Consider the following 24,383-nt stretch of genomic DNA (forward strand, 5'->3'; position numbering starts at 1 on the left):
GCGGGAGATCTCAATCACCAGAGAGCGGGGATGACGAGCCCCCTCACAAGAAGAAACCTCCAGGAGGTCCAGGCGGCGGCAATATGATGCCTCAGGGCATGATGCCAGGGGGTATGATGTTCCCAATGGGTATGGTGGCACCACCCTATATGGGTGGCCCTGGGTGAGTACATAGGGATTAAGAAGGTACACTTGCTTTTGGCCCTTATGGAATTTAATTTTCATTGTGGCATTTGTGGTCAAACATGAGATTTTATGTCATTGCAAGGGGTTTTTTCTGTCAGTAAATCAACTTTTGTCAGCAACACTTCTGACTTTTTCTATCTAAAATTACTCTCATTCTTCATATTCTAATGATTTTTTTTTTTCCCCCAAACATTGCTTTTTTCTGTCTATCATCTACCTGGTTTGTACTTTTTTACTTTCTTTATATATATAATCAAAATCATCTCATACCTACCTATTATTGTTTTAGCATGCCCCCTGGAATGATACCACCTATGGGAGGTCCAGGTGGTCCTCCTGGTAGTAAACCACTCTTCCCAAGTGCCGCTAATATGGTAAGCCAAGACAATAATCTAGCATTATTTTTATCTGATTCCCAGCCCAAATTTTTGGTGCTGATCTTATAACTAAAAGAACTTGGAAGATATTGTTTACAAACTCTGTACCATACCACCTAGAACTTTCGAAACAGAAACTATTTTTTTTCTTTTTTTTTTTAGAATACTTTTCATTTATTTACATAAATTAAAGTCTGACGTCACAACTCTTTGAACTTTGTCATTAGAACGGCAATTAAAAATTTAATTTTCGACCTTTTAAAGTTACTTTTTTGGAGTTTTGACCTCAGACTCGAATTTTTCACAACTTTTTACGTAGGAATCGACCTTTTGTTAATAATATTTTCCCAATTGCAACTCCTCCATTGGGTGTAGTTTGCTGTTTCTAATTATTTTAATTAGACATTCCAAATCTTGATAGTAAATTTCAGACATATCAGTGGTGTAGGTATATACTTTTCTGAGGGCACCTCCGCCAGGGGACCGTTGGATCAGTTATACTTCAAATTATAGACATTTTGCGTCCCTGAATGTGTCCCTGCGGGGCCCCTATATGGGATATATGCCAGTGGTGAATTTATCCCACTCCTTTGATGTTGGGTGCAGTCTGTTAAATCCAGCAATTCTGTTAAAGCCAGCAATTCTGTTAAATCCAGCAATTCTGTTAAAGCCAGCAATTCTGTTAAAGCCAGCAAGTCTGTTAAAGCCAGCAAGTCTGTTAAATCCAGCAATTCTGTTAAATCCAGCAATTCTGTTAAATCCAGTTGGGTGGAAAAGGTCAACATTAATGCTCTTAATGACTTGAATCTTAAAGTCAGGCTTCCGACTGGAAAAAAATTCATTGCCGTTTTGGCACAATAAAATAAATCAAACAAAATAGCTTCTTTATTATTTTTATTTTATTTTTTTTAGTACAATTTTTTTATTTAATTACCGACAGGAAAATGTCTTGAGAAGTTTTGAAACGGAAATGCCTAATTACCCGAATTTTTTCCCGCCTCTTTACATTTCAATCTTGCAAGTGACAAATTTATTGTTTTGAAAAGAATATTAAGCAAATTTTCCCTAATTTTTATGAGTTTTTTGCAACTAATTTTCCCGAAAAGTAGTACCTACATACAAACCTAATGTCGCCGATTGTTCTTTTCACGGGCTCTTCGTATTATTAGTTTTTATCTTTTTATACGTTATTGGAACTAATTTTCTCGAATAAGAGAACAAAACTAATATCGTTTATTGTTCTTTCCATGGGCTCTCCATATGTTAATGGTTCTCGTCTCATCTCTGCATAGTTTTTACTTCCGATTCACATTCCTATGCAGACAGACATACAATACACCGGTCTACCTGGTAGTGAATGGCTGGCCTGAGCGGGAAAAGGCTAAGAAAGAGAGGTATAGGCCTAGGGAGATTGGAAGAAAGGCAAAAATCTGACGTAAATTTTGCCGGTCTGAGCTAATGGTTCACGTGTACTCGATGACCAGATTTCATTCATCAATGTGATTTCAAATGTTTCATTCATCAGAATCATCTTAATGTTCATTCATTAATGTTAGGAACGTAGGAACAGTAGCTTACATTGTCGTGTTATCGTACCACAGACTAACCCATTGGCTTTGGTAGACAATGTACACATTGCCGAAGAAGCTTGGAGGCCTGAAAGGATATATGGCTTTGGAAACTTGGCCTGATTGAACCCTAGTTTTCCAATTGAAAAACAAACTTTATAAAACCTTATATCACACTATTTTCACTTCAAGCATTGATCCTAAAAGCTTTTTCTCAGCTTTAAGCTAGGACTTCATTTGTGCAACAGGCCAAAATTATGTGCCCATGCCTAACCTTTGTAACCACAGACTAACCCATTGGCTTTGGTAGACAATGTACACATTGCCGAAGAAGCTTGGAGGCCTGAAAGGATATATGGCTTTGGAAACGTGGCCTGATTGAACCCTAGTTTTCCAATTGAAAAACAAACTTTATAAAACCGTACATCACACTATTTTCACTTCAAGCATTGATCCTAAAAGCTTTTTCTCAGGTTTAAGCTAGGATTTCATTTGTGCTACAGGCCAAAATTATGTGCCCGTGCCTAACCTTTGTGAGGCAACCATCACTTAGGGACTTGAAGGGTTAAATGTTTTCATTAATAACCTGATACAATGTAATGAATTAATTCTTTAACCCATTCAGATTAAAGTCTTTACATATTTATGTAGCAATTGTATTTTGTATATCTTTGTAGGCCTAATTGAAAATATTGATGAATGATTTCGAGAAATGGATTCATGAATAAGATAATGTAAAATAAATTATTGTTAATAATAAATTATTGATTCATAAATTCCTCATCATCAGCAAGTAATTAAATCGTTTTATAATTAAAACAAGACGTGTTGTTTTGTAAAACACAAGGAAAATTAATATAATAAAGATTTCCTAATTAGGTAATTACATTTATTAATTAATTGATGTGGATAAATAAAATAAAAAAAAAGTTTCAGATGGACATGAAATAATGATGAAAAAAAGTGAACCTAAGTATGAATTTGCGCCAGAACCCAATATCACCCCCAAAAAGAACAGTAGGTAAAGGATCTAACAAAGATGAAAAGAAACATTGACCCCGTTGAAATGGGAAAAGACTAGCAGTTTTTTTTTATGAAATGTAAGTGTGAGAGATCAATTTTGAAAAGGCCTTTTTGAAATATTTCAATGTCTTTAGGTATATGCTTATTTCTTAATATCCATGGAATGTTATTATGTTGACGTTTCTGGTCGATTACTTCATCGTCTATTATTGAGATTGAGAGTAAATCTAGAACTAGGCTAAACTGTTGTGTGTGATACAAGTTGAAAGATTTTACGAGCGAAATTTTTCCACTCGTCAGTTGTCTGTGTGTTCCCCATGATTTCATTCTTCAAAAATTAAATTTGTATTCATGTTTTTTTTTGACAGAATTCATTTGAACACAAAAAACATGCACTGTTCAATACTTTCTCTCCCTTTCCTGTCTCCTCCCCCCGATGGTTGCTGCGCTTGGCGGTATTTTGACCGCTTTTGGACAAATTTCGACCGTTTTTTGGCGGTTTTCAGCTATAGTAACGATGTGTATTTGAGATGATGATTATTTGAGTTGGTTCTAGAGATAGAGCGATCAGTGTGTGAACTATGAACTGTGAATGGATCTCGTTCTTATAATATAAGCCACACACATACAGGTAAGAATATGATAGACACCAGCTAGTCCTCACTAGTACCACGTCCTGAGACCTTCTGTACCTCGTCCACACACTTACAGGTAAGTTGAAATAGCAATACAGGTAAGAATATGATAGACACCAGCTAGTCCTCACTAGTACCACATCCTGAGACCTTCTGTACCTCGTCCACACACATACAGGTGAGTGGAAATAGCCACCTCCGTGGCCGAAGATTCTTCAGCCCTGTGCTTGAAGTTCGGGAGCTCTCAGCCTCGTGAGGATAATTGAGTAGCTACTTTTTAATCGAGTAGCGACCAGTGGCGGCATTATAAGTCAAAGATACGAGCGATGATAAATATGATCATTGAGTAAATGAAAGACTTGTAATACTGTGATACCCACAAAGTTGTGAAGAGGCTATTGCTTCACCACAAATAATTCATAGTTTAATTTTGATTCATATCACTATTCTATTCTAATAATATGACTATTCTATTCTATTCTGCATAAATCCCTGGTGGTTTAGTGGTCAAGACCCTCAACTGGTCATGGGTTACCTAATTACTATCTGAGGGCATGGGTTCCCTTTACTATCCAAGGTATGGAATTTTTATGTTTGAGAATTTGACTTTATAATGTGTAGTTGAAGCATATTGTTAGGGTTAAAGGACTCTTTAGTCCTATTCCAGTGGTATAAATAAGCATGCATGTTTAAAGATGAAAGGCTGGCTTTTTCTGTTATGTTTTACACATGTTTTTCCTTAACCCAAGTTTTGTCAGGTATTGTAATCGGGAGTTTGAAGACGAGAAGATCCTCATCCAGCATCAGAAAGCCAAGCACTTCAAATGTCACATATGTCACAAGAAACTCTACACTGGCCCTGGCTTATCCATTCATTGTATGCAAGTAAGTTACCCATTTTTAAAAACATTATTTCTCGGTCTAATTTTCATTCTTATTTTTCATGATGTTTTTAAAATTTTGTGAGTAAATAGACATCAAGTTCTAATTTCACTTTCCCATTTCAGGTTCACAAGGAGGCCATTGACAAAGTTCCCAACTCTCTATCAAACAGATCCAACATAGAAATTGAAATCTATGGGATGGAAGGAATACCAGAAGAGGACGTGAAGGAACATGAGAGACAAATGCAGGGCAATAAGAACCGAGGTAAATAAAACCATTCCTTTATGGTACTTAAATTTATTTTATCCAAACATTTTTACAGTCCTGCTTATATTGTGAGTAAATAGACATCAAGTTCTAATTTCACTTTCCCATTTCAGGTTCACAAGGAGGCCATTGACAAAGTTCCCAACTCTCTATCGAACAGATCCAACATAGAAATTGAAATCTACGGGATGGAAGGAATACCAGAGGAGGATGTAAAGGAACATGAGAGACAAATGCAGGGCAATAAGAACCGAGGTAAATAAAACCATTCCTTTATGGGAAATTTATTTTATCCAAACATTTTTACATTCCTGCTTATAACAGCATCATTATTGGAATATTGATTTTGTCTGTCTAGCCTGGCTTTTTTTTTACTATTGTTTGGAATCAGGACCCAGTTTGGCCAAGTCTATTTCACAATTGAGTATTACTGTTCCCTGAATAGTTCTGTTTTTCTCTATCAATACATTAGTCTTATGTAAGTAGTCTGTTTCGTAGCATGCCCATCCCGTAGTATGTCCCCCTTAGATCATTACTTTAATTCTACAACTTTGTAGAAGCTTAACCCATCCTTTGGGGCTGTCCAGCCCCTATACAATTCTACAACTACTTCCAACTACATTAGTCTTATGTAAGTAGTCTGTTTCGTAGCATGCCCATCCCGTAGTATGTCCCCCTTAGATCATTACTTTAATTCTACAACTTCGTAGAAGCTTAACCCATCCTTTGGGGCTGTCCAGCCTCTATACAATTCTACAACTACTTCCAAATTTTTTTACTATTTGGAATCAGGACCCAGTTTGGCCAAGCCTATTTCACAATTGAGTATTACTGTTCCCTGAATAGTTCTGTTTTTCTCTATCAATACATTAGTCTTATGTAAGTAGTCTGTTTCGTAGCATGCCCATCCCGTAGTATGTCCCCCTTAGATCATTACTTTAATTCTACAACTTCGTAGAAGCTTAACCCATCCTTTGGGGCTGTCCAGCCTCTATACAATTCTACAACTACTTCCAAAATTAAAATTCTTTGTTGTATTTCAGGCGGGAGATCTCAATCACCAGAGAGCGGGGATGACGAGCCCCCTCACAAGAAGAAACCTCCAGGAGGTCCAGGCGGCGGCAATATGATGCCTCAGGGCATGATGCCAGGGGGTATGATGTTCCCAATGGGTATGGTGGCACCACCCTATATGGGTGGCCCTGGGTGAGTACATAGGGATTAAGAAGGTACACTTGCTTTTGGCCCTTATGGAATTTAATTTTCATTGTGGCATTTGTGGTCAAACATGAGATTTTATGTCATTGCAAGGGGTTTTTTCTGTCAGTAAATCAACTTTTGTCAGCAACACTTCTGACTTTTTCTATCTAAAATTACTCTCATTCTTCATATTCTAATGATTTTTTTTTTTCCCCCAAACATTGCTTTTTTCTGTCTATCATCTACCTGGTTTGTACTTTTTTACTTTCTTTATATATATAATCAAAATCATCTCATACCTACCTATTATTGTTTTAGCATGCCCCCTGGAATGATACCACCTATGGGAGGTCCAGGTGGTCCTCCTGGTAGTAAACCACTCTTCCCAAGTGCCGCTAATATGGTAAGCCAAGACAATAATCTAGCATTATTTTTATCTGATTCCCAGCCCAAATTTTTGGTGCTGATCTTATAACTAAAAGAACTTGGAAGATATTGTTTACAAACTCTGTACCATACCACCTAGAACTTTCGAAACAGAAACTATTTTTTTTCTTTTTTTTTTTAGAATACTTTTCATTTATTTACATAAATTAATCATAAATTCCAAAAAATAACAGTACCTACCTAATGATACTAATAAGAAAATAATTAAAAAAAAAAAAAAAATGTGAAAAGTTTTTATACAAACCATTCAGCACATTGCTGATGTTGTAAAACTATTTCTGTTGGGTGCTGGGAACTATTTCTCTTTAAAAAAGAAAAAATGGGCTTCATTCAGAAGAGGGAACTTTTTTAATTAATGAGAAAATGTCCTTTTTTTTACCACAATTTGATAGGCCCCCACTGTCACATTGATAAAGGGACTTTTCAATCTCATGCTGACAACATAAACAGATTATTTATGTTTCTGTTGTCTATTACTTCTGATGTAAATAAATGAGGCCTGTTGAAAATGTTGGCATAATGGGTTATTTTAGTGTTAGCCAACAGCATAAATAAGGTATATTAAATGGATAAAAAAAATAATAATAATTCTACTCCGTTTCCTCTTCAGGCAAACAACACCACCTCATCGTCAACTTCTACCTCATCATCATCAGGAGGGGGCGGGGCTAACAACACCAGCTCAGCTCCCATTGGTCCAATCAAGCCTACGTTCCCCGCCTACTCAAATGGAGGGGAGCACAAGATAGCGCTGATCAATACAGTGTCTGCGTCGTGTAAGATAATTCATCCCCCGGAGGATGTTAGTTTGGAGGAGCACCGGGCACGAGATGCCAAGTACAAACGTAAACCCAAACTTGAAGGTAAGAGATATTGGGAGAATGACCAAGTTCCCAACATTTGAAAATAAGAACAACAGAGGTGAGAAAATCAAGTGAAAAGTGGGTGAAGTTGTATTCATGGGTGTTGGGATGGTTAAAAGTGAAGGTTCAGATATCAATGGTGCGAGCAATTTCAATGAGAGTGAGGGGTTCTAGAAAGAAGATGAGAGTGATAGAGTGTGAGGATGGAGCGGGAATGGTACAGTTGGAGAAATAAATAAACTAGTAGTTCTGTAAAAAAATCTATAAGTCTATAAAAATAAAGTACAACAGAGATGATACCAACTTTATATTACGTATATTTGAATCAATGAAGTGAGTTCTTTCACTTAACACTATATTTTTTCTTTCCTTTGTAGGTTCTGTAAATTTGAGGTGAGATTTATAGAATTTTATCAACAATTCCAACATTGTTTGAGATCATCACAGTAATAGTAGTAGCCTACTGCTGGGTTAAATAGACTCTCGAGTCAAATAAGCATTATTGTGTTGTTGGTGTTGGTGCCGGTGCTGGTGGTGTATGGTGTTGGTGTTGGTGCCGGTGGTGTATGGTGTTGGTGTTGTTGTAACAACAGATCAGTCAACATCTCCAACAGGTTACCCCTCAGTTCCAGTTCCACATGAAGCCAATTTTAATTTTATATTCACTCTCTGACGTGATAGTAAGAAAATGTCTTTTCGTGTACATATTTTCTTCAATTCTTAAAGTATTTCACTACCTAATACACAATCAAACTCACACATGGCCGTGATGCTTAGCGTGTAATCAAATAAATAAATAAAACACAATCAAACTGCCTGTTTTTTTAAGATTTGAGAGAGAGAGAAAAAAGTCGTGCGTGTGCATGTGTGTGCGTGAACGATAAGCGTGCGAGCACGTGAACCTGACGAGACATGTATTGCAAAAGTTTTTAAGCGGGGCAATTTGACTTTTTTTTTATTAATATTTATTATAGTGTGCCAAATTTGACTTTTTTTTTTCATTTGGGTGAACAAAATTTGAACCAACAAAGTCAATAGTAATGGTAGGTAACTTCTAGCTTCATGGAATGGATCCTTGGGTCTAGATAGCTTTGCACTCGACCAAAGGTAATGTCCTTATAAACAGTCGCAGCAAAGTGAGAAGTATGGACGTTTTGCGAGGAAATAACATTAGGGCTCTCTAACGAGAGAAGAAGTAATTTCCTTCGTGATATAATTATCCGGTCTGTGCGGACCACTTTTTTTCTCAATTATTTCCAACGTCCATATTTTCTTTTTCTTTTGCTGTTGGACATTTGAGAAGTCCCTTGTAAAATTTCGTTTCTGATTTTTTACAAGTGATACACTTTTTTTTTTTACTTCAACATTTCAATAAATATTTCGTCACAAGCTCGCTTGTTGGACTCTCAATTTTGTCCCCTGTTCACAGAACAGGCGATTGTTTCTCCGTTATTTTACTTTTAATTCTTAGACGTACTGATTCGTAATATAGGCATTTCCAAAGAGAACAAGCCAAACCTTGTGTCTGCGTAAAGTATCAAGACATGGGTACCAGAGATTCTAATTACTTCACAAGATATTAATTTTCGTATCTGATGTGGACGCATGATTTAAAATATGAACTCGGGAAAATTTACTTTTCATGGGCAGACTCTTTGTCCAGCATTTATGAGTACACAAAGGTTTGATAACAGTTATTTATCCAAAATCACACGTCAAGTATTTACCATCCCTTTAAAAACTCACCATCAAAAGCTTGAAATCTCTGGTACTCTGCAAGTTGAATGAAAGCACTCTCTAGTTAATACGCCCTTATATTTTGTCTCAAGCCAACAGAAACATCCCTCCTTGATTGGTATTAGTGTCTCGCATCACAGCAAAGGTCAGCTTTGTTGTTGGATATGAAAGCCCCCCTGCACTTGGTTGCAGGTGATATTTGCAATATCACAGCTTTTGACAAAGTGGTCCCCAGGGTTTCTTTCCGACCGAGAATGTGACTTGAATCACGTTTTGCTTTTGTGCAAGAGCTCTAATTCAATCCGAGGAACCCATTCCATGAAGTCAATTTTAATTTTATATTCACTCTCTGACGTGATAGTAAGAAAATGTCTTTTCGTGTACATATTTTCTTCAATTCTTAAAATATTTCACTACCTAATACACAATCAAACTGACTTTTTTTTAAGATTTGAGAGAGAGAGAGAAAAAAGTCAAAGTTTTTAAGCGGGGCAATTTGACTTTTTTTTTCATTTGGGTGAACAAAATTTGAACTAACAAAGTCAATAGTAATGGTAGGTAACTTCTAGCTTCATGGAATGGATCCTTGGGTCTTGATTGCTTTGCACTCGACTCATAACCATTAACCTATCTTCCAACTCTATCTATCAACAGATCAACACGCTGTTGGGCCTTTCATATCCCTTGTCTTGAACTAAGGCAGGTGATTTTTGCCCTCCCAACTCTCTCCCCCCCTCGTAAAGAGCTTTTTCTGGCTTGTCTAATTTTCTCTTAAATATTGGTGACTATTTTTTTGTATTGGTACTCTTTTTTGCGTTCCCTGATAAGGTCAATTCGAGAATCGAAATAAGATAATATTTTTTGTTCAATAACAAGCAAGTATTAATTACAGGTAACTCCAGACAATTACTTGTGAATCTAGGATATTTTCTCTCCATACTTAAATGTGATTTCATTTTCTTCTTGGTTTTACTGTCAATATTTGTTAGAACACTTTAATAAATACAAATAAAAAAAAATTGTCATTATTACTGGCAATAAACAGTTTACATTCTTGAAAAATATACCCAAAAAGCCTTGCAAGAATCCTTTCCCTAAAAGAAAATGTTCCAACCGCTTTGGCCCCGGGGCCCCCGGCCTCCCCGTGTCTGTAGCTATGATGCCCCCGGTATCCGCGGCGGCCGGTATGATGTTATCCCATGGACCCCCACTGATCCGGGCCGGGCCGCAAGTAGCCATACCCCATCCTATGCTGAACCCGGGGGCCGCCACTGGGGGACAACTCATGTTCCGACCCGGCCCTCCTGGGCACCCCCAGATGGGTATTCATCCAGGTAATCCAGTCATTCTGTCCTGGGCAGAAGAAGGTAGAAGGTAATGTTGAACCATCCAGTGGGGAGAAGAAGGTAGAACGACCATATGCCTTATGTAATTATTTAGGTGAAGTTTTCAATTTGAAGAGTAGAAAAAAATGAGGAACGTGGGAATTTTTCCTTTTCTTTTACGAGTTCTAGATCCCAAGGTAAATCAATTTGAAAATTCGCGTAAATCTTGAAAAAGTTGTACCGTGACGTCACGGCTGTCAGACCTTTTTCTTGTTCAGTCCTCTGTTGTTCTTCGTCCTACCTCAGTGGTGTAGTGGTTAGCGCGGTGGACTTCGGATCTGGAGATTGGTGGTTCGTGTTGAAGTGAAGTTATTAAATTTAGCGTAGTCTATTAAGCGGGGAACGACATTTCTAACCAGCATTTATGAATAACACAATTAAAATTCCTTGTTGTTCTCCGTTCGATTGTACAGTTCTCTGAAGTATTCTAACCTATTCCCCCCCCCCCCAGGTCTGATCGGCGCCCCCATGATGAACCCGTACGCAGGCACAGCAGGGCCGGGGGCTCTGGCGTTCCCCGGGGCCCAGATGTTGGCTCCTATGATGCCCCGCTTCAGATGATCAGGTGTGCCCCTTCCCTCTCTGCCCCTGGCTACCGGGACAGGTGACCTTTGGCTCCTTTTCAGTGAACCGTAAACCCCCCTACCCCCCAAACCCATCCCCTGAATTTTGACTTTGGCATTTTTACTTTCTTCTTTTCCTCCTTTTTTGTAATCTTGATTTTATTTTCTGTTTTCTTCTTTTGCAGTCCTTTTCTTTTCGCTTTGATTTCTGTTCTTTTGTTCTTGTCCCTTCTTCATCTTTGTGTGACGATCCCTTTTTTAAAAAATCTTTTTCTTCTTAGATCTTCTCTTGAAATTTTCTTTTCCTTCTGAAATTAAATCCTAACACAGACAGAACAGGGTAAATTTCAAAAATTAGGCAATTCCTAATTAAAAAAAGTTTTGGGGAAGAAATCTTGTTTTGAACACTGTCGTGTGTGTAAACTGCGTTGACTCATTTTCCCTCTCTCTAGCACCAGCATTTTCAATCGGAATTCTCCCTTCTCCCTATTTCTGCTTTTAACTTTCCTTCTTTAGTTCTTTTTTCATTCTTTTACTTGGGTGAATTGTTCTGGGCCTTGACAAGTATTTCGTTTTCTTTTGTCCTCGTAAGATTAACTGTATTATTTGTCACAGTAGTTTACATTCATTCTTTTACTTGGGTGAATTGTTCTGGGCCTTGACAAGTATTTCGTTTTCTTTTGTCCTCGTAAGATTAACTGTATTATTTGTCATAGTAGTTTACAAGAGTGCATGGTTTTCCACTGAGTTGAGTGTGACTTTCATACTTGAAAGTGTTGATTACCTACATTTCTTCATTTTTCTTTTTTTTTCCCATTATTTTACTCTTTCTTCTTTTTCTTTTGTTATTTCTTATTTTCTTCATTTTGGAACGAATTCGCTAACTGGTTTAGTGGTTAGCACAGTAATCTTAAGGTTGGTGGTTCGAGTCCCAAATCAAGTTCTATCCCTCTGTACAAAAATTCCCTCTTTTGATTTTGATTCACTGAAAAGCTACTGCCATCGTTATGTCTACTGTCCCGCTTAATTGGTAGGCCAGGTGGACTTATAAGGGTAATTGTTGAAACTCTCAACTGACCCAGGCAGAGTTGGGTTGGTTGATTTTGGTCTTCTTAATTATTATTTTAGAATATTATTATTTATTTCAAAATTAAACAGGAGAAAATAGAATAAAGATGACTGGCAGGAAAACAGAAAATAGATGAAACTGCCTTAAATCAGATTAAAAATAAAATAATAATAAAAAAAAATGCTGGCAAAACATTACAGAATGGTAACGTGCTTGTTTTTCACACAGAAGGTCCCGGGTTCGATTCTGTCATCATCGTTTTTCTCCTGTTAATTTTTCTCTATTCAAATATTTATGGACTATATGAAATAATCTTTCTCTTTAGAATGTAGAAATTTTCTCTCTCCCCCTCCCCCCCCCTCGTAATTTACGTGTGAGCTTGTCGTTAGAGCTCATCAGGTTAACAGGAGAACGTGGGTTCAATTCTAGCTTTAGGCGGGGAATTTTATCCGCGTTTCATAAGACGTAAGGTGTCAGATGCTCTACGTAGCAAGTAGCAACTGTTCAAATACTTGGTGTATTAAGTGACATGATTCAGCTTTCACACTTAATGATCCAACTCTGGTGGATGGGAAGAATGCATCCTCAGTAGATTCGTATAAGCTTAACCCATCCCCTGGGGCAAATTGCCCCAACATCCTCAGTAAGAAATGTTGCTGCGTGTTATCTCAGTGCATTAGGTATAACGTGACGCTTCTAGTTAAAATTTTCTCTCTCCCCCTTTCCCCCCCCCTCGTAATTTACGTGTGAGCTTGTCGTTGGAGCTCATCAGGTTAACAGGAGAACGTGGGTTCAATTCTAGCTTTAGGCGGGGAATTTTATCCGCGTTTCAAAAGGCGTAAGGTGTCAGATGCTCTACGTAGCAAGTAGCATGTATTAAGTGACATGAGCTTTCACACTTTATGATTCAACTCTGATGGATGGGAAGAATGCATCCTCAGTAAGAAATGTTACTTGCTCACTTGCTGCGTGTTATCTCAGTGTATTATAACGTGATGCTTCTAGTTCGATGGTTTATAATGAATGTTCGCGTATTCAACTAGATTCAGTGGTTCAAGTGGTAACTGCCAGATATGTTGCGTTCAGGGGGGAAATGACACTTTTTATAAGGCTTTTTATTCAGAAAAAAAAGTCGCTTTGTTTTAAAATTCAGTAGTTGATTTATTGATTCTTTATCCGATTATAAAATATGATTATTGTGTTTGTTTCATCAACATAACATGTTTCTCTGTTTTATTTCTTCTTTTCAGTTCTAATCTAGCGCTTGGCCACCTCTGTCTTATCATTAAAATCCTCACAATCACACTGCTGGCTCTTCATTTCGATGGACATACCTTTTATTTACATTAAAAAAATATTTTTAAAAAAACATTTCCCCCTCGAAATAGTTTCGAAACGAAGGTATTTGTTTCCATGAATTTTACACTTTTCTTTTTTTTTCATAATTAATCTGTAATGACATCATTGACTTTTGAAACTTTTTCTCTATCGATATGAAGACAGCATGATTATTAAAATTTTATTTGAGTTGAAGTTGACGAAAGGTAAGTTGCTCGTAAGCAACAGAGATAAGACCAAAGGTAATGTCCTTATAAACAGTCGCAGCAAAGTGAGAAGTATGGACGTTTTGTGAGGAAATATCATTAGGGCTCTCTAACGAGAGGAGAAGTCATTTCCGTCGGGATTAATTTATCCGGTAACCAAGGACCAAGTTTTGTATCCGGTGGACAAAGGTAATGTCCTTATAAACAGTCGCAGCAAAGTGAGAAGTATGGACGTTTTGCGAGGAAATAAGTGGATGCGGACCACTTTTTTTCTCAATTATTTCCAACGTCCATATTTTCTTTTTCTTTTGCTGTTGGACATTTGAGAAGTCCCTTGTAAAATTTCGTTTCTGATTTTTTACAAGTGATACACTTTTTTTTTCACTTCAACATTTCAGTAAATATTTTCGTCACAAGCTCGCTTGTTGGACTCTCAATTTTGTCCCCTGTTCCCAGAACAGGCGATTGTTTCTCCGTTATTTTAGTTTTAATTCTTAGACGTACTGATTCGTAATATAGGCATTTCCAAAGAGAACAAGCCAAACCTTGTGTCTGCGTAAAGTATCAAGACATGGGTACCAGAGATTCTAATTACTTCACAAGATATTGATTTTCGTATCTGATGTTGACGCATGATTTAAAGTATGAACTCGGAAAATTTACTTTTCATGGGCAGACTCTTTGTCCATCATTTATGAGTACACAAAGGTTTGATAAAAGTTATTTATCCAAAATCACACGTCAAGTATTTGGACCAAGTTCTTATTTGTCAAATTTCATCAAACTCAATCAAAAAGTTTGGAAATTACGGAGAATCACAGAATTCCTTGAAAGTTTTAACATTTTCACAAAGTAAAAACCACTTGTCGTGAAGTTTCACCCGATTTTTTCCCCGAATGTCCTGTAGGCAATGTAATTTAAATGAGGGTGCTCCCACTACGCACGACACGATTTTTTTCCGAACGACAAGAAGGGACGGGCTCTAATGAGTTTTTTGTTCTATTACTCCTTATAGACGCGTCAGGTTCGAATCAAGAAGAGACCGCTTCTCAGCACTCAGCCTCATCACAAACCTCCCAGCAACATCACCAAGCAGCCCAGCAAGCACAACATCAAGCCGCTGTGGCTCAGGCACAGGCCGCTGCTCAACAGAGAGAAGATATGCGTGGCTCACCGCTACAGCAACACCAGGTGAGAGTCCTTTGTTTGAATCCGTGTCGAGAGAAAATTCTTCCATCCAGTTTGAATAGTCTGTCAGGGGGTAAAGTTTCGATCATAGTTTTGAACAAGTATTTGCCATCCCTTTAAAAACTCACCATCAAAAGCTTGAAATCTCTGGTACTCTGCAAGTTGAATGAAAGCACTCTCTAGTTAATACGCCCTTATATTTTGTCTCAAGCCAACAGAAACATCCCTCCTTGATTGGTATTAGTGTCTCGCATCACAGCAAAGGTCAGCTTTGTATACGCCCTTATATTTTGTCTCAAGCCAACAGAAACATCCCTCCTTGATTGGTATTAGTGTCTCGCATCACAGCAAAGGTCAGCTTTGCTGTTGGATATGAAAGCCCCCTGCACTTGGTTGCAGGTGATATTTGCAATATCACAGCTTTTGACAAAGTGGTCCCCAGGGTTTCTTTCCGACCGAGAATGTGACTTGAATCACGTTTTGCTTTTGTGCAAGAGCTCTAATTCAATCCGAGGAACCCGTTCCATGAAGCCAAGCCAACAGAAACATCCCTCCTTGATTGGTATTAGTGTCTCGCATCACAGCAAAGGTCAGCTTTGTTGTTGGATATGAAAGCCCCCCTGCACTTGGTTGCAGGTGATATTTTGCAATATCACAGCTTTTGACAAAGTGGTCCCCAGGGTTTCTGTCCGACCGAGAATGTGACTTGAATCACGTTTTGCTTTTGTGCAAGAGCTCTAATTCAATCCGAGGAACCCATTCCATGAAGTCAATTTTAATTTTATATTCACTCTCTGACGTGATAGTAAGAAAATGTCTTTTCGTGTACATATTTTCTTCAATTCTTAAAATATTTCACTACCTAATACACAATCAAACTGACTTTTTTTTAAGATTTGAGAGAGAGAGAGAAAAAAGTCAAAGTTTTTAAGCGGGGCAATTTGACTTTTTTTTTCATTTGGGTGAACAAAATTTGAACTAACAAAGTCAATAGTAATGGTAGGTAACTTCTAGCTTCATGGAATGGATCCTTGGGTCCTGATTGCTTTGCACTCGATAGGTGGTCTCGAAGTAACGTCCTTACTTGTTATGCAAAAGGTCATGGGTTCGATCGATAGCATTGACTTCGAAAAAAAAAAAAAAAAATGTTGGTCTCTTTTATTTCCTTTATGATAAAATCCGCTCCGGGCGGGAATTGAACTAGCGATCTAGCGTATGAAACTTAATGGGCAAACGCACTACCTCCAAGCAAACTAGTCTGGTTTTTCATTTGGGTGAACAAAATTTGAACTAACAAAGTCAATAGTAATGGTAGGTAACTTCTAGCTTCATGGAATGGATCCTTGGGTCTTGATTGCTTTGCACTCGACTCATAACCATTAACCTATCTTCCAACTCTATCTATCAACAGATCAACACGCTGTTGGGCCTTTCATATCCCTTGTCTTGAACTAAGGCAGGTGATTTTTGCCCTCCCAACTCTCTCCCCCCCTCGTAAAGAGCTTTTTCTGGCTTGTCTAATTTTCTCTTAAATATTGGTGACTATTTTTTTGTATTGGTACTCTTTTTTGCGTTCCCTGATAAGGTCAATTCGAGAATCGAAATAAGATAATATTTTTTGTTCAATAACAAGCAAGTATTAATTACAGGTAACTCCAGACAATTACTTGTGAATCTAGGATATTTTCTCTCCATACTTAAATGTGATTTCATTTTCTTCTTGGTTTTACTGTCAATATTTGTTAGAACACTTTAATAAATACAAATAAAAAAAAATTGTCATTATTACTGGCAATAAACAGTTTACATTCTTGAAAAATATACCCAAAAAGCCTTGCAAGAATCCTTTCCCTAAAAGAAAATGTTCCAAATTTCGAAGTTAATTTTAGAAGAGAGAAAAAAATGACTACTTAGCTGATAGATTTCTACGAGGTATCAAAATCCGGGCCGAAGCTTTGTTCAATAATCAAAGCCAGACAGATGTCCAATCCGGCCCAAAGCACCAACTTCTACATTCCATTGACCTTATCAACACGAGCAAACATTTATTTTATTTTTTTTAACTGGTGGTGTGTTTTTCCATATAATTTCATAGTGTACTCTTTTCTTGTTCTTAGTGTATTGCTAAACAACTTTTTTTCCATTTCCAAACCGTGAGAGTAACTACACAGATCACAATATTGTTTTCCGTTGTGATTGAGATCACCGTTACACGTTATGGTATTGAGTGTTGTTGGTGGTAAAATAAAGAGGCCATAAGTATTCCCCTCCACTCGGACGTCCACTCCTGAACTGTCAGGTACGTATGCTTTAGTTTTTATTCAAGCTTGGGAGTGGTTTAAAATCTGACATAATTTGTTTTGCTGTAGATGGCTTAAACCTTGATTTCATCTTAAATATGACACCGTGATCCTGGGTTTGTTGATCCTACACTTAAAATCAGAAAGTAATTGATTCCTTTGTTGGTCGATCGCTACAGTACGACCAATTGGCTCTATGGATACTAGATATCGGAACGGCAGGCTTTCTCCTATCCTGTCTTCCTTCTCTCTTCGATTTCGGGACGATAAGACCCTAGCAGTTACAGTTCCCTGTGTCAAACCTCTTAAAAAAAAAGAAAGAAAGAAACCCTAAAGTTTCCAAATTGAGATTATTGAACATTTAGAAGATTTTGAAGTTATGTTTATGTAGGAGTACAGCTTAAGTTTCCTTGCTGTTCTGTTCACAGATGCTACCTGCCAAAAGAAACTCAGTGCAATCTCTACCCCAATAAAACCCAGGAGAAAATAAGTCCTTGTTCTTGAGGGGAGAACACTTATGTATGCCATTAAAATTTTTGGTGCTACCTATTGAGAATTTTATTGAAATTTTAGCTAACACTTTTACTTAACTTGAGATCTCTGTTGTTTAAACATTTTTAGCCCGTCGGGCTATTGTATTCGCTTTGGTGTCGTCTGTCTGTCGGTCGGTCTGTCTGTCTGTCCCCATAGAAGGACTTCAAACCTTAGTCGACCTATATATCAAATTAAAGGTCTTTTTACCAGGAACACGAAAGTGGTGGTGCAAATTTTGTCCAGAAAACAATAGAGCCAAAAAACAAAAAAAAATGTTAAGCTACGCCGAGGAAGGCCAATAAATGGATGGGTGACTTAAGCATTATATTGGGAAGAAAGGGAGAACGGGCTCTAGTCTTGATTTTAAATCATTACATGAAAGTAAAATCAAATCAAGAATGATGATTCCTAAATTTAATGTTCAAATTTCGAAGTTAATTTTAGAAGAGAGAGAGAAAAAAATGACTACATTTTTATCTTAGCTGATAGATTTCTACGAGGTATCAAAATCCGGGCCGAAGCTTTGTTCAATAATCAAAGCCAGACAGATGTCCAATCCGGCCCAAAGCACCAACTTCTACATTCCATTGACCTTATCAACACGAGCAAACATTTATTTTATTTTTTTTAACTGGTGGTGTGTTTTTCCATATAATTTCATAGTGTACTCTTTTCTTGTTCTTAGTGTATTGCTAAACAACTTTTTTTCCATTTCCAAACCGTGAGAGTAACTACACAGATCACAATATTGTTTTCCGTTGTGATTGAGATCACCGTTACACGTTATGGTATTGAGTGTTGTTGGTGGTAAAATAAAGAGGCCATAAGTATTCCCCTCCACTCGGACGTCCACTCCTGAACTGTCAGGTACGTATGCTTTAGTTTTTATTCAAGCTTGGGAGTGGTTTAAAATCTGACATAATTTGTTTTGCTGTAGATGGCTTAAACCTTGATTTCATCTTAAATATGACACCGTGATCCTGGGTTTGTTGATCCTACACTTAAAATCAGAAAGTAATTGATTCCTTTGTTGGTCGATCGCTACAGTACGACCAATTGGCTCTATGGATACTAGATATCACCCATTTCTTTGCTTCCTATATGGAGAAAAAATTATGTCCCCTTATGAAATTATGTCAGATTGAAACTGGTCAAAGCGATTTGTTTAGTTTAGCATGTTTCCATGGAAACCAGATGCCAAGTAAGTATCTCCAGATACTTATTTCTTTATTATAAGCCCTGTCATATTTTTTTTAAATACCTAGCCATTGTGTCCCTAATTTTTGAAAACTAGAATTGGTCGATTTTTGAAAACTCTTTTAGAGCCATGAATACGTTGTTGAAGGCACCAGTTCCCCGTAGATCACTGAAGCTAAGCAACGTTCGGCATGGAGATCACCAGCTGAAGTGTAATTCGGCCTATCGGGCACAGCCTCGTGAGGAATAAGGTGGTTGAAATCCTAGCGAATACGACGACTTGGCATAAAAGCTTGAACTTAATAATGGAACAAGTTGCCGCTCACATACTAAAACAAAATTTAAAGGGGAAGAAAACCAATATCTTATTTGTTTCCCAAAACAATTCGATATATTTTCAGCTGATTGATTACTATCAGATCTCAAAATGCAGCCCTAAGGACTAAAATCGAGTTGTATTGATTCCGTATGTCCAATCTGGCCTTCTTGGAAAAAAAAACTAGTAAATTCTTACCATCAGAGAAGGTCCACCAGGACTTGCGTGTGAAATGTTTGAGACTAGGTATGCCACTGAGCTGTTTAGTTTCCTGGAAATGATCTCGTAGCGAGGCCAAACAGTGATGCATTAGACTCGCCGGATGAGATGTGGAATGAATCATTCGGATTGAAGATTTGGCCGCGGTGGAACTCACTATGGGGTAAAGCTCTGGGTATTTGTTCAGACGAGTGAACGCCACGCCTGAATGAGGAGAACAAAAAATGGGAAAATAGTAGCATTTACTTACTGGAGTTAAAAGAAAGGGTCGGGATTGTATTCACAAACGATACACGAAATTCATATAAAATAATGTCTGAAAACTAGGGGAAAATGAAAACAGATCGCTTTTTTTTTACAATAATAAGTGGGGTAACTTGTAAAATGATATAGTTATGTACATTACACTTGGTAAGTAAAACAACTTAAAAATCAAAGGGGGGAAAAAATAAGTTCAAAAAACTAATAGGTACCTATGTCTAACTCCATCAAGAGCTGAACTAAAACTGAAACCAAGAACCCAGTTGAAAGAAAATACCTAAAAAATATTTCGGATTATGAAACTGCCTTTGAAATCTATTTTTAGTTCTGAAACAAATGGTCTTACCTGCTCATTTGCATTCAGGAAGGATAGGTTAGAGCCCTGATTATTTCTTATTTCTGAGTACTAAATAAATACTGGTTCATGAGTCATGACCCTTTTTTTCTTTCTAAAATACTTAGGTACCTACTCTCATTATTTATTTCTTGGATTCTTTCTTATAACTTGAATAAAATCATGGGAGTTTGGCTAAAATTCTTAGAATTTCATTATAGAAAATAAAAGACCAATTACTTATGATTTTTTTATGGTTATTTACTGGCACGGTTTTCCTGAATTCCTCTCAAGTCTCAACTACTTGTGTTTTAAGTTGGAGGTTTCCTTTGAGCACCTCACAAGAACTGCTTGAATGAACCCAAACTTTTACTAAAATCTAAGTACACATTTCTTAACCAAAGGAGGATTGTACTTGTACATATGACACTATGTATTAGACTGTGGTGGTAGTACAGGGACTTTTCAGTCACATCCTGACAGTATAAAAATGAGGTACATTCTATTCTATTCTATTCTATTATCTCATGATTTATTTGTGGTGAAGCTATTTCGTTTCTATCATTTTCAAATCATAACTTTTCTTTTTTTATTGTTATTAAAAACCATTATTTTTACTCTGGGCACAAAGATTGTGATACATGGTCTTAGAAGAGGTCAAACCTACCTCAGTGGTGTAGTGGTCAAGGTGCTTGCCTGGTAACCTAATCAACAGATCAACACGCTGTTGGGCCTTTCATATCCCTTGTCTTGAACTAAGGCAGGTGATTTTTGCCCTCCCAACTCTCTCCCCCCTCGTAAAGAGCTTTTTCTGGCTTGTCTAATTTTCTCTTAAATATTGGTGACTATTTCTTTGTATTGGTACTCTTTTTTGCGTTCCCTGATAAGGTCAATTCGAGAATGGAAATAAGATAATATTTTGTTCAATAACAAGCAAGTATTAATTACGGGTAACTCCAGATAATTACTTGTGAATCTAGGATATTTTCTCACCATACTTAAATGTGATTTCATTTTCTTCTTGGTTTTACTGTCAATATTTGTTAGAACACTTTAATAAATACAAATAAAAAAAATTGTCATTATTACTGGCAATAAACAGTTTACATTCATGAAAAATATACCCAAAAAGCCTTGCAAGAATCCTTTCCCTAAATTTAATGTTCAAATTTCGAAGTTAATTTTAGAAGAGAGAGAGAAAAAAATGACTACATTTTTATCTTAGCTGATAGATTTCTACGAGGTATCAAAATCCGGGCCGAAGGACCAATATTGAGCTGTATTAAAATCGTATTTCTAATCCGGCGCCCCTTCCCTCTCTGCCCCTGGCTACCGGGACAGGTGACCTTTGGCTCCTTTTCAGTGAACCGTAAACCCCCCCTAAACCCATCCCCTGAATTTTGACTTTGCCATTTTTACTTTCTTCTTTTCCTCCTTTTTTGTAATCTTGATTTTATTTTCTGCTTTCTTCTTTTGCAGTCCTTTTCTTTTCGCTTTGATTTCTGTTCTTTTGTTCTTGTCCCGTCTTCATCTTTGTGTGACGATCCTTTTTAAAAAAAATCTTTTTCTTCTTAGATCTTCTCTTGAAATTTTCTTTTCCTTCTGAAATTAAATCCTAACACAGACAGAACAGGGTAAATTTCGAAAATTAGGCAATTCCTAATTGAAAAAAGTTTCAAAAGGGACCCAGACAGATGTCCAATCCGGCCCAAAGCACCAACTTCTACATTCCATTGACCTTATCAACACGAGCAAACATTTATTTTATTTTTTTAACTGGTGGTGTGTTTTTCCATATAATTTCATAGTGTACTATTTTCTTGTTCTTAGTGTATTGCTAAACGACTTTTTTCTATTTCCAAACCGTGAGAGTAACTACACAGATCACAATATTGTTTTCCGTTGTGATTGAGATCACCGTTACACGTTATGGTATTGAGTGTTGTTGATGGTAAAATAAAGAGGCCATAAGTATTCCCCTCCACTCGGACGTCCACTCCTGGACTGTCAGGTACGTATGCTTTAGTTTTTATTCGAGCTTGGGAGTGGTTTAAAATCTGACATAATTTGTTTTGCTGTAGATGGCTTAAACCCTGATTTCATCTTAAATATGACACCGTCATCCTGGGTTTGTTGATTCTACACTTAAAATCAGAAAGTAATTGATTCCTTTTTTGGTCGATCGCTACAGTACGACCAATTGGGTCTATGGATACAAGATAGCACCCATTTCTTTGCTTCCTATATGGAGAAAAAATTATGTCCCCTTATGAAATTATGTCAGATTGAAACTGGTCAAAGCGATTTGTTTAGTTTAGCATGTTTCCATGGAAACCAGATGCCAAGTAAGTATCTCCAGATACTTATTTCTTTATTATAAGCCCTGTCATATTTTTTTAAATACCTAGCCATTGTGTCCCTAATTTTTGAAAACTCTTTTAAGAGCCATGGATACATTGTTGAAGGCACCAGTTCCCCGTGTATCACTGAAGCTAAGCAACGTTCGGCATGGAGGTCACCAGCTGAAGTGTAATTCGGGCTATCGGGCACAGCCTCGTGAGGAATAAGGTGGTTGAAATCCTAGCGAATACGACGACTTTGCATAAAAGCTTGAACTTAATAATGGAACAGGTTGCCGCTCACATAGGAAAACAAAATTTAAAGGGGAAGAAAACCAATATCTTATTCCAAAACAATTCGATATATTCTCAGCTGATTGATTACTATCAGATCTCAAAATGCGGCCCTAAGGACCAAAATCGAGTTTAATTGATTCCGTATGTCCAATCTGGCCCGAAGGACCAACTTTGTGTTTTAGTATTTCCCCATATTTTGAAACACCCTAAATTCATTTAAATATTTTAAAGTTAAATGAAAAGGAAAACAGAGACGATTTATTTTTCCGAATCGAAAATAATGTTTCATTTATTTTTCAGCTAATGGGGTTTACAAGGAAAAATCGTGCCAGGATAGAGCTGACATACAAAGGAGATAAAACTAAATGTAAGTTTTAAATTAATAAAGAAAACATCAAGGTTTAATAATAATAAATAAAACATCTTACCAATAAAAATAGAGGACTAACCCTACTTCTAATCAAATAAATGGGATTTTTAATAAAGCATAAAACACATAAGTAATACTCGTACTGTCAACCTGGATAAGAGATTTTTTTTCTAAATAGATAGTTTTACCTTAATCAGTTTGTCTTTTCTTGTTGTTTTTGTACTACTTTATCAGGTTTTTGAACACAAATTGAGGGTAGGTGATGATTATTATTCTCTCTTGTCCAAGTTCGACTGTACTTACAGCATCTACAATAAAATATTGTCACATTAACATCGGCCCATTTACACCATCTTCAAACATTTGTTTTTGATTCTTTCTCAGTGAACTTCATGATTTGGCCAATGTTCGTTAAATCCTATATCCAGTGACAATTTTTTGGCGATGCGATGGTGTAACTGGAAGCCAAAAAAAATGCAAGAAATGCAAAAACCGAGATTTCTTGACCGCTAAAAATTGAAGTTATAATATAAGAGAACACAAGCTGTGTAGATAGAGTAAATGAAAGACCCTAGGGTTTGTAAGTGAACATAGTAATAGAAAATTAAAAATAATGCCTATATTGCAAATTTATTGAATTGGTAAACCATAAAATTAAATACATAGAGAACAGGGGCAGTAGGAATTTTATTGTAAACATCATGAGGTGAGGGGTCACAGCTTTGATTTTAAGATTGGCACTGATAATATCTTCACTTTTTCTTTTTCTCCTTCTTGAGAAAGTATTTTGTGTTGGTTGTAGCACTGGTTGTAGTCCAGCTTTTGGTTTGTTTGCTCAACAGATGAAGCGGTGCTAAACTGTTGAAAGATCAATCACTCTTAACTCAACAACCGGAACTGTCCAACGTAGCTTTCTCCTTTGAGAATTGTCAGTCTGAATTCCAATCTTCGACAAAGGACTGGGATACACTTCTTTCTGATTAGATTGAGGTGAGTCCACACTTCAGGACAACACGAATATCATTTTCAACATTTTAGAGGGCTTGGGTAAGGTAAGTCTAGAGGAATATCAGTTTTGACATTTCAATATGAACTAAATGAAGTGATAAAGTGAATTCATACTTCAGTAAGGAACCCAGGAATTCCTTTGGCTAAGTCCACACTTCAGGACAGAATAGGGATATCATTTTCCACATTCCAATTCAGAGCGGAGTCCACACTTTACACAATAGTGTACAATCGCCACGGGATTCAGATAAGGTGAGTCCATAATAATCGA

The 24,383-nt window shown here is 37.0% G+C and overlaps 2 protein-coding genes across 2 annotated transcripts in view; one reads left to right on the top strand and one right to left on the bottom strand.

Moving 5' to 3' along the window:
- Positions 1-24,350, top strand: LOC103515982 (BUB3-interacting and GLEBS motif-containing protein ZNF207-like; the record flags this gene model as incomplete). The annotated part of the gene is made up of 14 exons (XM_026828504.1): positions 1-163; positions 476-617; positions 1,170-1,381; positions 4,539-4,674; positions 4,797-4,940; positions 5,055-5,196; positions 5,985-6,147; positions 6,460-6,544; positions 7,199-7,451; positions 7,829-7,844; positions 10,290-10,522; positions 11,025-11,138; positions 13,456-13,606; positions 23,035-24,350. Coding segments are annotated over 12 exons (1,799 nt in total), but the record flags the coding sequence as incomplete, so codon positions are not given.
- The window catches only part of LOC103515974 (SPRY domain-containing SOCS box protein 3-like), a 9,277-nt gene continuing 4,084 nt past the window's right edge, over positions 19,191-24,383 (bottom strand). The window contains exons 4-6 of the mRNA XM_026828499.1: positions 22,600-22,651; positions 19,483-19,707; positions 19,191-19,204 (exon numbers count right to left, since the gene is read on the bottom strand). Of these exons, the coding sequence (XP_026684300.1) occupies positions 19,191-19,204; positions 19,483-19,707; positions 22,600-22,651 (291 nt within the window). The remainder of the gene's footprint in view (positions 19,205-19,482; positions 19,708-22,599; positions 22,652-24,383) is intronic.

This window comes from Diaphorina citri, unplaced genomic scaffold (genome assembly GCF_000475195.1).
Source record: "Diaphorina citri unplaced genomic scaffold, Diaci psyllid genome assembly version 1.1 scaffold1454, whole genome shotgun sequence".
Taxonomy (NCBI): Eukaryota; Metazoa; Arthropoda; class Insecta; order Hemiptera; family Psyllidae; genus Diaphorina; species Diaphorina citri.